The 16,779-nt window shown below is 38.7% G+C and overlaps 1 protein-coding gene across 1 annotated transcript in view; it reads left to right on the forward strand.

Annotated features, from left to right (window-relative positions):
* ARHGEF38 (Rho guanine nucleotide exchange factor 38) overlaps positions 1-16,779 on the forward strand; it is a 153,668-nt gene that overhangs the window by 71,494 nt on the left and 65,395 nt on the right. Inside the window, exon 3 of the mRNA XM_065878263.1 lies at positions 6,877-7,000. Coding sequence (XP_065734335.1) covers positions 6,877-7,000 — 124 coding nt within the window. The remainder of the gene's footprint in view (positions 1-6,876; positions 7,001-16,779) is intronic.

Raw genomic sequence — 16,779 nt, forward strand, 5'->3', positions numbered from 1 at the left:
ACAGAAACATAGATCAATGGAACAGCACAGGAATCCCAGAGATAAACCCACACACATATGGTCACCTTATTTTTGATAAAGGAGGCAAGAATATACATTGGAGAAAAGAGAGCCTCTTCAATAAGCGGTGCTGGGAAAACTGGACAGCTACATGTAAAAGAATGAAATTAGAACACTCCCTACCATACACAAAAATAAACTCAAAATAGATTAAAGACCTAAATGTAAGGCCAGACACTATAAAACTCTTGGAGGAAAATATAGGCAGAACACTCTATGACATAAATCACAGCCAGATCCTTTTTGACCCACCTCCTAGAGAAATGGAAATAAAAACAAAAATAAACAAATGGGACCTAATGAAACTTAAAAGCTTTTGCACAGCAAAAGAAACCATAAAGCAGACAAAAAGACAACCCTCAGAATGGGAGAAAATATTTGCAAATGAAGCAACTGACAAAGGATTAATCTCAAATATTTATAAGCAGCTCATGCAGCTCAATATGAAAAAAACAAACTACCCCATCCCAAAATGGGCAGAAGACCTAAATAGACATTTCTCCAAAGAAGATATACAGATTGCCAACAAACACATGAAAGGATGCTCAACATCATTAATCATTTGAGAAATGCAAATCAAAACCACAATGAGGTATCACCTCACACCAGTCAGAATGGCTTTTTTTTTTTTTTTTTTGCGGTACGCGGGCCTCTCACTGTTGTGGCCTCTCCCATTGTGGAGCACAGGCTCTGGACGCGGAGGCTCAGCGGCCATGGCTCACGGGCCCAGCCGCTCCGCGGCATGTGGGATCTTCCCAGACTGGGCACAAACCCGTGTCCCCTGCATCGGCAGGTGGACTCTCAACCACTGCACCACCAGGGAAACCCCAGAATGGCTATCATCAAAAAATCTACACACAATAAATGCTGGAGAGGGTGTGGAGAAAAGGGAACCCTCCTGCACTTTTAGTGGGAATGTAAATTGATACAGTCGATATGGAGAACAGTATGGAGGCTCCTTTAAGGAACCTAGAAATCTAGAAATAGAATTACCATATGAACCAGCAATCCCACTACTGGGCATATACCCTGAGAAAACCATAATTCAAGAAGAGTCATGTACCACAATGTTCACTGCAGTTCTATTTACAATAGCCAGGACATGGAAGCAACCTAAGTGTCCATTGACAGATGAATGGATAAAGAAGATGTGGCACATATATATAATGGAATACTACCCAGCCATAAAAATAAATGGAATTGAGTTATTTGTAGTGAGGTGGATGGACCTAGAGACAGTCATACAGAGTGAAGTAAGTCAGAGAGAGAAAGACAAATACCATATGCTAACACATATATATGGAATCTAAAAAAAAAAAATGGTTCTGTAGAACCTAGGGGCAGGACAGGAATAAAGATGCAGATGTAGAGAATGGACTTGAGGACACAGGGAGGGGGAAGGATAAGCTGGGACAAAGTGAGAGAGTAGCATGGACATATATACACTACCAAATGTAAAATAGATAGGTAGTGGGAAGCAGCCACACAGCACAGTGAGATCAGCTCAGTGCTTTGTGTCCACCTAGAGGCGTGGGTTAGGGAGGGTGGAGGGAGATGCAAGAGGGAGGAGATATGGGGCTATATGTATATGTAGAGCTGATTCATTTTGTTATGAAGCAGAAACTAACACAGCATTGTAAAACAGTTATACTCCAATAAAGATGTTAAAAAAAAAAAAAGAAGACATACAGAGGGCCAAGAGGCACATGAAGAGATGCTCAACATCACTAATTATTAGAGAAATGCAAATCAAAACTACAATGAGGTATCACCTCACACCAGTCCGAATGGCCATTATCAAAAAATCTAGAAACAATAAATGCTAGAAAGGGTGTGGTGAAAAGGGAACCCTCCTGCACTGTTGGTGGGTATGTAAATTGATACAACCACTATGGAGAACAGTATGGAGGTTCCTTAAAAAAATAAAAATAGAACTAGCATATGACCCAGCAATCCCACTACTAGGCATATACCCTGAGAAAACCATAATTCAAAAAGTGACATGTACCACAATGTTCATTGCAGCACTATTTACAATAGCCAGGTCATGGAAGCAACCTAAATGTCCATCAACAGATGAATGGATAAAGAAGATGTGGCACATATATACAATGGAATATTACTCAGCCGTAAAAAGAAATGAAACTGAGTTATTTGTAGTGAGGTGGATGGACCTAGAGTCTGTCATACACAGTGAAGTAAGTCAGAAGGAGAAAAATGAATACCGTATGCTCACACATATATATGGAATCTAAAAAAAAAAGAAAAAAGGTACTGATGAACCTAGTGGCAGGGCAGGAATAAAGACGTAGACATAGAGAATGAACTTGATGACACGGAGGGGAGGGGGAAGCTGGAGCGAAGTGAGAGTAGCATTGACATATATATACTACCAAATGTAAAATACATAGCTAGTGGTAAGCAGCTGCATATCACAGGGAGATCAACGCGGTGCTTTGCGAGGACCTAGAGGAGTGGGATAGGGAGGGTGGGAGGGAGGCTCAAGGGAGAGGAGATATGGGGATTTATGTGTGCATGTGGCTGATTCCCTTTGTTGTGAGACAGAGGTTAGCACAGTATTGTGAAGCAGTTATACTCCAATAAAGATCTATAAAATAAAATACGTTATGGTAAAAAAAAAAAAAAAGAAAAAGAAAAGGCCGTTTATTACCTTCTGTAATAAGGATGTCTTGCTTTAGGCAAGGTAGACCCAGGAGCTCACATGACGATGTCAGACTTAGCTTCCCTCTCTGTGTTGACCTTACTACAGTCAAGTTCTCTACAAAGATGACTGTTGAAGACAGAAATTTACATATTTAGGGCTGACAATCCAGGCCCTTTTGTTTCCCAATAACCATTTTTAAAAATCAGTGAAGCTTCTCATTTGCTATGCTTTGGCACCTGTCATCCTAGACCAATTGCTGTGGCCAGCAGGTCACATGCCCACCACTGGAGGAAGTAGGGAGGGGTCAGGCACCATGAGTGACAATTCCACCAGATCAGGTAGAGCTGAGGAGCTGTGGCTTCTCCCAAAAAAGCAACAGAAAGAACAGAAAGATGGGCAAAACTACTGGACAGATACTACCATTACCATTTTCCATTTCAGATAGGTAGAATGTTTTAAGTTATTTGGGGGCAAAGCATTTGTAAGCAAAGGGAAGAGCTTGGGCTGGGATGTGAATGCAGGAAAATGCAACAAAAGCTTTTGAAAACAGTGAGTATAAGGTGCTGGTGGTAACAGAGTAATTAGATACCAATGATTACAGTCTCTGAATTGATAAAATTTTATAGGTGTGTTTTCTTTCACTTAGACATTTGTGCCTTGGGAGTTTTGTATACATACAACTGTAAGATCAGCAATTATTTAAATGCAATGGGAACTTGCTATTTGATGTATATCCTGTGAATACTTTTGTGAAGCAAAGAATTAAATTGTCACCCAAAATACTGACCTTTAATTTTTCTGTTTTGTACTTCCAAATTATTATATATTGACTTTGCTTGGAATAATGTATACTTAAAAGAAATCTTTTTACAAAAAAATGAATTTATTTTCATTTAAAATATAACTCAACCTAAGTTGAGTATTGCCCATTTCTAGTAAATAATTAATAAATGTATGTAAAGGCTTCCTTGAATTTACATCAATAGTTAGAAAATCATCTAACAGTTTTAAAATCCTATTTGGATGAGACATTTGTCCCTTGGCATATCAGTGACTAAATGTGAATTCAGTTCATGATTCACAGAATCCCCATGGGCCTGTGGTGGTACGGGTGATTGAAACCAGGCCAACTGATGTTTTAATCCTTTCTGTCCTTCAGAAAGAAAAGAAATCAAAACCTATGTTTTTGTTATTTAGTATTTGTTGCATTGCGCTAAGATTATAGATAGAATACAGAATTAGATCCTTGCTAAATGAATTTAAAATATAAATTAGACAACTATACAGTATTCTGACCTTGAGAAATAAATCGTAGAACTGACAACCTAGCGAAAAACTCAGGAACACGCTAAAAAATCCAAACAAAGATGGCAAAGTATTCTATTATTAGTTATTGCTGGTAATGGACTATGACATAGGACTAAACGGTCAGTTTCCAGCTCCAGCTCTGTCTTGACCTTCATAATTTGGGGCATGGTACCTCTCTTCACTCTGCATGAGTTTCCCTATCTTCAAACTGGTTCATATTTTACAGAGAAGATGGAATTGTATATGATATAATAAATATGAAGCACTATAGGTTCCTCAGAATGAAGATTCCACAACAAAATGAAATAATGATAGGATATACTATATGAACTACTCGCTTACAAAGCCAGTAAATTAGGGATGAAACTTTATACTTTAGAAGGATTCATTTCAAAATATGATTTAAAAAAAATATTAAACTAGCACATCTAAAATAAATCAATCTAGAAAAATTTGACTCATACAAAGCTTTTGTAAAACATATTTTACACTATGCAAAGTTATGCCTTTGTGATTTAATTAATACCCAATACATAAAGAAAATAATGTGTTAAATCAGTGGTGCTCAGAGATATGTGGCGTTTGAGCCATTTAAAATTATGATAAACAAAAAGAGCCATATAACTGTTATCTGCCTTTTAGATATTTTGTATCTATAATACTAAACATACTTACTAATACAGAAACTAGAAGTCTCGAAAATCCATAGACTTTAGGCAGAAGAGCCATGTGTGCCCTATCCGGTTAGAATGAGTGCTTAACAAAGAAACATTTTGTGAGATACTGGGTTAAAGGCCCTAAGAGCTAATAATGATTTCATTATTACTAATGAAGTATGAATATATAGATAATTTCAGAATACATTTAAAAAACTGAACAAAAAAGTTGTGTAGTCCTATAAATAAACCCACTACATACAATCACACAGAATTTGATTACAAATGAGGCTCGGAGTTTTCTTGAGAATCGGACTGATGACAGGAAGGTGAGGAATTTCCCAAGATGGTTGAAGGACATATATCCAGCCAGACTATATTGCATAGGAAACAACTGACACAGTCACAAAATTTTAAACGAGGTACAATGTGACATATTGCTTCCATGTTGAATAACAGAACACCCCGATCAAAATAATAGCCATGTCCAGTATGGGGAACAACGTCAAGAATGGGGTCAACGTCAAAAAAGGACGGGATAAAAAAATAACGAGCAGCCTGCCTCCGCCCTGTGGTGCTCCAAGGACAATGGTGCTTCAAGGACAAAGGACGATGGTTAAGAAATCCCTGTGCCCACCTGGGCGACGCCCACCTGGGCAACGGGACCCGTCCCGAATAAGGAAAGGCATATGTCCTGTCCCACTCCAACCCTATAGAAGGAAGGTATATGTGCCTCGACCACTCAGTCGAAATTTTCACCTCGGACCATTCTTTTGTTTTCTGGCTATAAAAAGTGATCAATATAGCACATGTTCGGGCTGGACTCTCCCAGACTACTAGGAAGTCGGCCCGCTGTTCCAGCAGTGACCCTTCCCTCTAATAAATTCTATCTTCTTTACATTTTGCCTTACGTGTGGAAATTCTTTTCCAACCCGCATTTGGACCACAACGCTCCCCAACTCCTAAATAGACCTAGCTGAGAGCCTAAAATAAGAGGCTGCAGTTGCTGGCCTTCATCTCCAGAATTCCTCCAGATCTGTCTCTTATCCTATATACCTCGTGCCCAACTTTCCTTAATTTCTTGGCTCCTTTTTTCTGATCTTTAGCTGAACTCCCTGTCTCTCTCTTACCCCTAATTTTGCCAACCTCGTTTTGGACCAGTAACTCTGCTTTTCATCTCTGAAGCTTCTCCATGACGATTATTGATGACTTGGTTACCCACCTATGACCTCATGCCCAATAAGTCATGAATAAAAGGCACCTGCTCATATCCCCTGTGGCAACCCAGTGGAGCCTGGACCAAGCTGTTCATGACCCACTAGACACTGTTTGATTATGAAAGGAGATCTGACTTATACTCAGGAGAAAGATTTTGAGTGAGATCCAGCAAAATCTGGGCACATAGCTCATCATACTCTTCTTGGATGGCTTAGGATCATTGGCCAACCCTCTACGAATCATCCAATGCCTGTGACAGGTTTGGTCTCGACTACAATTCCTGGTACCTAGAAGGACTTCAGGAGTTATTTAGTGAAGATGGGTGAATGAATAAGTTATTATAAACACCAGCTATAAGATCTAGGAATGATTACACTGGTTTTTGAGGGTATGCAACAAGTTATCAAATATGATGTATCTTTTTAATTAGTAGAATACATTTGGTGAAGATTTCCATTCACATTTCTTTCAGAAAAAAACAAAGCAGGAAACAACTCAGCAAATCTACTTGTCATCACTTTGAGAACATCTGTGGTTTTAAAACAGCTTTGAAAATAGTCACTTACATAGAGTAAGTTCTGACTTCTGCTGTATAAGCAGTAAGGCGTTCTAAATGCATATGCACTAGTACATACCCTCCTAGAGGGCAGTTAATAAAATACCGATTAGGGAGCCCAAATCTTCTTCACACTGTGGTTCTTACAGGAATATGTAGATGTACACTCAACTCATTAAAACTTAGTCAAAATAAAGAAAAAAGAGAGAGGTAACAACAGATGCGCCACCCAACTTCTTGCATGAAAAATTGCACATTTTCTCTGGAAATCCCAAATAAGAATGTTTACAGAAACGGTTGATGGAAACAGCATGGACTGGCATATAAAACGCTTACGGTTTAGCAGGAGAACACATCCTAAATACTGTGCATCTCTCTCCATCAGCTGGTGCTCAGTGTTTGTGTTTCTTCAGATTGATCAGCTGGACGTGGATAGCTTGTTTAGCAACATTGAATCGGTGCATCAGATATCAGCCAAGCTGCTGTCATTGTTGGAAGAGGCCACGACAGACGTGGAACCGGCCATGCAAGTAATCGGTATGTTTATTCTCTTCTTGAGTTCTCCAATACGACAGGAAATAATATTTTAATGGCCTCCCGTTGCTTTGGTTTTATGTTTCTGACTCACCAAGCTCCCCAGGAGATATATAAATGCTAAACCCATCTTCAGGCTCATTGTAATTATACAAAACTCTGTATTTATTTTCAGATGAGTTTATATCCATTTGCTGAAGTCCCTCAGTAGCACTAAGCACACCATTTGCTTTTTAATTTCCAATCTTTCAAACGCTTGGCCTTCCAGATGTTCTCTCATTTGCTTTTATGGCTAACACTTGATTCTTAAAGAATTAGACATTTAAATACTTTAATAGCTTTACTGATTTTAGTCACAATGTCTCTTATTCATCTTATGATTAGGAATCCATTGATTTTTGGATTGTAATTTTTTTGCATGGAAAGTTTATACGATCGTTCAAACACTTAACAACTACTTTTCCCATGCTTTTCCTTTTTTCTCTGTATTATTTGCTTTCCAAATATGTTTCTAGACAGTCATAGATTATTTTCTCACTCTGATAAGATTTTGAAAAAAATATAAAGAAATTACTGGAAAAGTGTTGGGTCAAACTTTTGTTCTCTCCATTTTCTCCATTCATTGGCCATTTATTTATTTATTCACCCAGTGAAGAGCTGGGTATGAGCGATGATTCTTGGGAGCTTCAAAGGGAATACTGTGTTGTGAACTGCTGCAACCAAGATATCACAGACACAGTGCCATGGAGGCTAAGAATTCTTTAAAATGTGTTGTCATCATTTTTCTATTTCACACATAATAATATATGCTCATTACAAAGTATTAAAACAGTTCTGGAGTACACAGCATCTAATTCACCCCTCCAATGTGACTAACATCCCCTTAAGTAACCACTGTTTCGGTTTGATGTGGATCCTTTCTTTGAGACGCACAGAGACACAAACATACATTTACACCTTATATCTTTATTCATCCTCATTATGTCTTTGTTTGTTAATGGAAATCAGAGTATAAAAATGGCATGAAATTGATTTTGTTTCATATTTAAGGAAGACCCAAAGTTTAATAAGCAAAGCTGATGTTATACAAAGGTGAAACAACCTGGCTATTTGTAGTATTTTACATGCCCAAAGGCCAGCCCACTCAAAAAGATTCTCCCACTGACAGGTTTAAATTCAGTCATTTCTTGTGATTATGTACTAAATGTTTGTGTTCCCCTCAAATTCATATGTTAAAGCTCTAACACCTGACATGATGGTATTAGGAGGTGAGACCTTAGGGAGGTACTTTTTATTTAGATGAAGTCATGAGGGGGTTGATCCATGATGGAATTAGTGTCCTTATAAAGAGAGAAAGAGATACCAGAGTTCCCTCTCCACCATGTATGGACTCAGGAAGGCAGCTGTCTGCAAGCCAGGAAGGAAGTCCTCACCAGGAACTGAATCTGCTGGCACCTTGATCTTGGACTTCCCAGTCTCCAGAACTGTGATAAATAAATGCCTGTTGCTTAAGCCACTCAATCTATGTTATTTTGTTATGATAGCCCAAGCTGACTTATATAGTTTCCAAAAAATTGCAAAAATAATTTCTAAAGGAAGGACGCTTCATTATCACTCTAGTGTGGATTCATTGGCCATTCATTTATTTATTCACTCAGTGAATAGTTATCAAGCAGCAGCATGTGCAATAATTAAGGTGTTGTGTGACATTACTGGGGATTAAAAGATGAAAGAGATCACGTTTCCTCCAAAAGTGTGCAAATAGCCCCTTGAATTGAAGACACTTGTTTAATACATCATCAGAGTATTTTCTACACTACTGCAGAACTTCAGGGGATAAAGAGACTACTTCTAGATGGGGAATCAGAGAAGAATTATTAAAGATGTTACTTGGGCTTAAAGTATAGGTCAGATTTCAGCAAGTGAGGTCCAGATTGGGAAGACTAAGTAGTAGTAACAGCATGAACAAAACCATGGACAGGAAGTGCCAGGCGTTTAGGAAATGGTGAGTGACTAAGTCAAGCTGGAGTGAAGGACTCATTTAAGGGAGGAGTGAGAAATGAATCTGTAAGTATAGAATAGGGACAGACCATACCTGGAATCCAAGTTTGGAAATTACTCTGCAGGTAATGAGAAGCCATTAAAAATTTTTTCAGCGAGGATGTAATGAGACACAAAAGTTTTTGGAGAAAGGAAACTATGGTAGGTATGAAGAGAATGGGTGGAAGGAGAAAATGAGTAAATGTGTTATTATAGATAATTTAGCCATGTGGTAACAAGCATCTAGGCTAAGGTGGATAAAATGAGAATAGAAAATGGGGTCAGACTCAAGAGAAACGTGGAAAAAAGCACAAACAAAATGTAAGGGTTGGTTGTATTTGCTGGAGTCAAAAAGCAGTTCCAGGTTTAAGGAGTCACATATCCTGATTTGCCTAGAACATTCTGGTTGTAGCCTATTCAAGCATTCAGTCCAGTTTAGCATTTGTCCTGGATTTTCTCCTTTTTAGAGGAGGATCATTATTAATAGTTGCATCACAAGAGATTTGGTAAGACCTCTATATCGTACTTCAATTTCTGACATGGCCTCTCTTAGCAGAGAGTAAGAGGCAGGTTCATGAGTTCTCACATGGTAACCTCTGAAAGAGAGCCCATCTCTCCTTTCCCAACCTTTCTAGTCTCAACAGTACTTACATCTTCCTTAGAAGTACGGCATACAGGGTACTGGCTGATAAAATGATGACTTTGGGCTTGAGCAGGTAGCAACAGCTAGCTGCTTCCTGTTTTGATGGTGGTGGGAGATGTATTTGATGCTACAAATCCTGCTGTCCACAGTACAGCAGCTAGTTATGTTATGACCCATGCTGGGTGGCCCATGCCATGACCAGTGGGAGGCAGGAAGCCACAAGGGTGACAGTCAATGGGTTTAGTGGGACATGTAGGGAATTAAAGATTAAGTGCAAGTGAAATACATGTGGGACGTGGAGGCTGAACTGTCCTGCTACAGAGTATGTGGATGCTGTTGCTACAGCAGTTTGGTTATTTATTGTATGATATAACTCTATCACCTTTTTATTGTCTGGTTATGCTTATCTTATTTTGCAATAAATCCTTTCAAAAGTAAGGGTTTAATGTATGCACATTTAATAAAAATTAAGTATTGATTTTTTATTTCTCAAGAAAGTTGGTCAACATATAACACACAAAATACCATTCACAAGGGGGTCATTAATGCTGTCATTGACCCATAAGACAATCAGAAGACAGAAATCTGTGGAAGAAGTAGCAACATCTACATCAAAAGTTAGTCATTATTCTTAAAAAACCATGCTCATTATTTTAAAACATACAGTAGTCCCTCTGTATCCACAGGGATTGGTTCTAGGACCTTCTTGGGTACCAAAATCCTCGGATACTCAAGTCCCTTATATAAAATGGTGAGGTATTTGCATATAATCCATGCAAACCTCCCGTATACTTTAAATCATCTGTAGATTACTTATAATACCTAACACAATGTAAACACTATATAAATAGTTGCTGGTGCCTGAAAATTCAAGTTTTGCCTTTTGGAACTTTCTGGATTTTTTTTTTCTGAATATTTTCTATCTGAGGTTGGTTGAATCCATGGATTGGAAACCTGTGAATATGGAGGACCGATTGTACTTGGCATTTGACATTTGCTGTCCATGCTTCTGTTCATGCTGCTACTTCCACTTGGAACCTTCTTCCCAACCTGAACCTACTTGTTGAAATCTGACCTATATCTTTAAGCCCAAGTACATATCACTCCATGCAGCATGGCTTCACTTGTGTCAAATGACAGTTATCCTAAGTTAATTTCTCTCGTTTTTAATTCCAAGTTTCCTCGGGCCTGTGAGCAATGGCTACTAATGGGTTGACACCATTAGCAGAAGATTTTGCAAACAGTTAAATTATGACAGTTTTATAATAGTGTGAGCAGATGAATTAAACAGAAAATCAATTAATTCCAATTCTGAGTCAAAATGTTTAATCCAATTCGCAGAATCAAAGAAAAGCTTTTGGAAGTTTATTGTGTCAAAGGTGAATTTTCTGACTGTATTGTAAATGCTACTATAACTTTAAAAATTAAATTTATGAATGCAAATTATAATATGAATACATATTTTTGTGGAGCATCACAGTAAAAGAATGCTTTTACTAAAGTGATAAATCTATGGAGCAGAAATGTGCTTGGGATTGACTGTGGTACATAGGTAATAACACCGTGATATTCTATTAATTCAAATGTAGTCAAAATCCACACATAGTTTTACATATACAAAACTTAGAGTGAACTGTATATCATATTTAGAGGATATGCACACTTTTTTTGGTGTTGGTTACTAATCAGCTTTTAGAAATTGCATTTTGCTCAAAATCAGCTAGAAGTCTTTAGTTAAGATATTCAACAAACAGACAGAAAAGTAACTTCAGCTTTTTAGTCTTTATAATTGCAATTATTGAAAACAAAACTGCAGATGGGAAGACACTGAAATTTTCCCTATAAAAACAAGGAATTCGCTAAAAAATAATTAAACAATGAGAGTTCATATTGTGTAAAAGATTTAATTTTGAAATTTTTAAATTGTATTTTGGAAGACTTGACTTATGTAAGGATGCTTTAGACAGAGCTCCTGTTTAATAGGATAAAGTTATATCCTGTACCAGATTTTACAATATTTGGAAAAATATTCAAAAATCATAAATAGAAACAACTTATTTGATGAGCTTTATTTTGTAAAAAGAAAAAGGAAAAATCAAAATGGAGGCAAGAAGACAATAGCTTTGAAAATATTTAAGCTCAAATTTTTATACATTTTAATATAGAGAGATATATAATCAGAATTTTAATATCTTCCATTTAGTAGAATTTTCTCTGAGCTTATTAGGTGTCTCTGTCCTAGGAGGAGAGTATTTTCACAATTAAAAGTATTATGGTTTATATATTTGAGCAGCCAAATAAATAATGTTAGTATTGGATTTTAGCCCATAGAATGAGATAGAGTCCATACAGATATAAATAAATGAGGAGAAAGGAAAGCTCTTCCTTACAGTAAATTTCAATGAATAAATATAGAAGAAAATAGAAAATTACCGTTAGGTAAACAATATAGTCATAATTGTTACAGAAAAATCCACTGATCGATGCTAGATTTAGTGGATGAAAGTTTGATGAGAAATTTATTTTCATAGTTTCAAAGTGTCTCCTAAGTAAGTTTTAACCTCAAAGGGAAAGATGGTAACTTTTCAGTGAGAAACCAGGCAAAGACTACCTTAATCAAGTGAGTGATGAAGATCAGTAGTATCAGGAAATAACACACATTAACATCATGAACCTTGTGATACAATGCACTGAGGGGGACACATCATACCTGTGGTACTTTTGTCCAAAATATGTGCTCTTGTGTCCAGTCATGAGAAAACCTTAGACAGCAGCAAACTCAAGTGAGGGACACTCAACAAAATAACTGACCAACACTGTTGTAAAATGCCAAGGTCATTAAAGACAAAGCAAGACTGAGGAACTCTTAACGACTGCAGAAGACTAAGGAGGAGTAACAAATAAATGCAAGTGGGAGCCTGAGTAGATTCTAGAACAGTAAAAGAACACTAGTGTCAAAATGCAAGCAAGGTGTTCAGTTTAGTTAATAGTATTACAGCAAGTTCATTTCCTTTTGCCGACAATTGTCCTATGGTGATGTAAGATGTTAACACTGGGGAAGATGAGTGAAGGATATTTGGAAACTATTGGTGCTATTTTTGCAACTTTCTTATAAGCAAAAATTAATCTAAAACATTTAAATTATTATGGCTTGCAGAGAAAACGCAAATGAAGGCGCTCACAATTTCAAGTTTCTAATTATAAATTGCAATATTGAGGAAGACTGTAGAAAATTTATGGAAAAAATTAAGCCAGTTAAGGCCATATTTGAAAAAGTTGGAGGCATATTTTAATTTCCTTACCCTTTATATCTGGCCTAGCCTCGTGACTTGCTTTGACCAATAAAATGTGGCAAAATGTTGTTCTACAACAGCCTTGTGACAGCCACTCTCTGCTCAGGGAGAGAGAAAGCTCAAACTACCCAGTCATCCCAAACAACACAGTCAAGGCCTTGGACACACGAGTAAGGCCCTCCTCAGCCAGCTGACCTCATGCTACAGACTACAAATGTATCAATAAAACCCCTTTAACACCACATGGAGACAAGCCATCCCAGCTGTGCTCTACTCAAATTATCAACCTGGAGAATCGTGAGCAAATAAACAGTGTTGTTTTAAGCCTTTAAGGTTTTTTTGGAGGGGGGATGTTTTGTTTTGTTTTTTTTTCTGTAGCAATAGCTAACTAATACAGATTCACGGAGAAGAGATTAATTACTTCAACTCAGATGATGGAGAAAAACTTGATTTGGAAGGTGACTTTTGAACTTGGACTTGAAAGATTTTAAAAGGTGGAGATTTGAGCAAAAGACTTCCCAAATGACAAATGGCACAGAAGCCTCAAGACAGGAGAGTGTGGGAAGCTCTTATAAAGGAAAGCAATTCAATGTGGCTGGAGCATAGTGACAAGGAGGTATATCCATGACCCATACAGGGTAGCCGTAACAATGGAGTTCACTGGCAATTTCCATCACTAAATCTTTCATCTTACATTTCATAAGGTAAACTGATTTGGGGTGAGATTGCCAAAATCATGTTGCCACAAAATGAAAAGCACAGGTGTTCCATTTTTTTGTCCTTAGATGGCACGGATGAGTTTGTGATTCACAGTTCTAGTGCCAATGGGGAAACTTTCCTGATACCTAGATCAGCCAGGAGGAGAATTTTACTCAATAAAAACTTTGGGGTTTGGTCGAGGCTCAAGTTTAAGCACAGAGGCATACGTCTGAGAGCTCTGGGGAATTGTCTAGACTATCATGCCAAGATAGAAACTGGATTTTAAAATCTTGATTTAGGCAGGCTGCCTAGATAGGAAATGGGTTTTAAGTCTTTAGGGATGGGAGTGTGAGAAGTGGCTCTTGTTTCCACTTAAACTGAAGATCATTTTGTAACAATAGAATAGTGAGAAAGAACAAAACAAGTAAGATGACAGTGTAGCGTTTAAGAGCACACAGGCTTCAGTCTCAGGTTGATTTAGTGTACATCCTGGCTCATTGGTTGTTAAATGTGTGACCTTAGGCAAGTTACAAAGCCTCACTGAACTTCAGTTCCTCATCTTGAAATCTGAGGCAATAATACGTACCCCACAGAGCGTTTATGAAGATTAAATAAAATCATGTATAAATAATGATAGCCAGTGCCCACCCTTAGTATCCAACACATGGTATTACTAACTTATTACCCTGATAATATTAAATGTACCCATCCATTATCAAACTTTGATTTCTTATGTATGTAATAATTGAATAACATGTGAATTTTTTTAGAGGTCCTGATCATGTTTTTCAAACAAATCAGGTTCACGGACATGTGTGGTTTCTAGGTGTTCCTAGAAGCATCTTGGTGATTCATCTATCTAATATGGTGACATGTTTTCTCTTATGGAGGGTGATTTGAGATATCAAGTATCATCTCCACATTTGACAAAGTGAACAGCAATTGCAGTAGACGGCCCTCAATGGACCCTGCCTCCTGACATTCATGCTGCCACGTAATCTAGTCCCATAATGACTCTGGACTGGCCCTGACACTCACCAAACAATACAATGTAGTGGAAGAAACACTGTGCCAGTGACTGGGCCTAAGCCTTAAGAAAGCCGGACATTTTTACTTTTTTTGATTTGGGGAGCCTGCCATTTAAGAAATCCAGCTACTCTGCTGGAATATCACATGGAAAGAGTTTAGACCTGAGACCACCTAGTGAGAAATTGTTCCCTCTGTCCCAGCCTACAAGCTGAGCCAGCCTTCTAGCTGTCCCTTCCAAGGTACCAGACTAGGGAATGAGCCATCTCAGACCGTTCAGCCAGTTAAGCCCTGAATGACTGCAGCCCCAGCAAACACCAAGCACAGCAGAACCACTGAGGTGATACCAGCCAACCCACCGAATCATGAGAGAAAATCAAAATGGTTGTTGTTATAAGGCACTAAATTTTAGGGTGGTTTGTTATATAGTGATAGAGAACTACAATGGGGCTTGTGTCCTCCTCTATGCATTTGCAACGATGTTACAATGTTTCAAAGTATTTTAAAAAGACTGAACTATGAATATGTTTAAGTCTACTTTACCTGCTACCTCACATACTCCGTGAAGAGAACCAGACCAGGAAGAAGCTTAAGATACAGAAATTAGTTTCTCCCATGCTTTTTCCTCAGGGTGAGTTTATCCTTGAAGACAAAGACAATTTAGAGCTTCCTGTTCCTTGAAGGTGGAGTGGGTGATGCACTGCTGTTCTGTGGCAGTCCTTTGTTCCCTAAAGCAGTGTCTCTTGTACGTCCCTGAAGCAGGAATCTGTGCCTTCAGCGGTGATTTTGTGAAAAGAGATTGTGAAAAGAGATTAGTCACAGACAATTATGCCATGTGGGAGATGCCACAAAGTAGCTCACCTGAATCACTGTTCTAGTATTGTCATATTGTACACACGTGTGTGTGTGTTTTACACAGGACACAGATTGGCTTGGCCTCCTTCATCCTGACCAGCGAGGGCAGGGTGGAAGCTTCACACCTGCTCACTGGAATGTGTGAGGCCAGCAGCGGGGAGACCCAGACACGGCAGTGAAAAGTCAGGGCATTTTATTCCAAATATTGGCAGTAACAGGAAAGCTGTCAGCTTTAGAAAACATGATAGAAAAAAAAGGTGAGGGGTTCAAGGTCAAGTATACACAAATCCACACAGGAAAGGAAAAATCAGCAGAAGGAAGTCACCAGGATACAATCTGAAGGTTGGACCTCCAGTCTCCTGAGAGAGGTCAAGCTGGGTCCCAGCACTCCTAGGACTGATTTCTTGTGATAAAAAGAAAACCAGGGTGGCTTAGTAACAAGTTCTATAGTGCTGTTCTCTGAGGAGAAAGTGAAGTTCTAGGATGTGGAGCTGGCTCCTCGGGGTCAGTGGCTGAGCTGTGCAGTCAGATTTGAATGGAGCTGGGAAAAGTCAGACACTGCACAGAATACACGTAAAGACCAGAAATAAAAAGAAAGAAAGAAAGAAATCTTGTGAGTGTAAGAGTCCTGCGACTCCCTGAACATTTTTCCCAATTGCTAGGAAGCCAGAAGGAGAAGTCATTAGCAGGAATGCAGAACTTCAGGGTGCACAAGAGCCAGCAAGAGCTCGGCCTTTGGAAGGAGACCGATCTGCGCCCTAACGCTGGCTCTGCCACCGCTACCTCCGTGGCTGGGGCAGGTCACTTGGATCCGTGAGGACTGCCCTTGCCTGCCTGGAATAGGAACTTCACCGAAAGGACTTAACCAAAAGAGGACTTTTTCTCTCACATAACAACAAATCCATCACTCAATAGTCCAGGACTGAGACAGCTGCTCACCGGTTCCTTCCAGCTTCTTCCTTCCTAGTACTTAACTTGTGGTGTTTGGCTTCATGGCCTTAAGATGGTTAGTCCACTGCCAAGCGTGCTTCCTGCTGGTAGTGAGAGAAAAACCACCTCCTCCTGAGGCTTTTTTCATTTTGGGGGAATAGAAATCTTTCCCAGTGACTTCTACCTATATCTCATGATTTCATTTTACACACACATTATTCCATTTCTCGCTCTCTCTCTCTCTCACACACACACACACACACACACACACACACACACACACACACACACATTCG

Source organism: Phocoena phocoena, chromosome 5, assembly GCF_963924675.1.
Source record: "Phocoena phocoena chromosome 5, mPhoPho1.1, whole genome shotgun sequence".
NCBI lineage: Eukaryota > Metazoa > Chordata > Mammalia > Artiodactyla > Phocoenidae > Phocoena > Phocoena phocoena.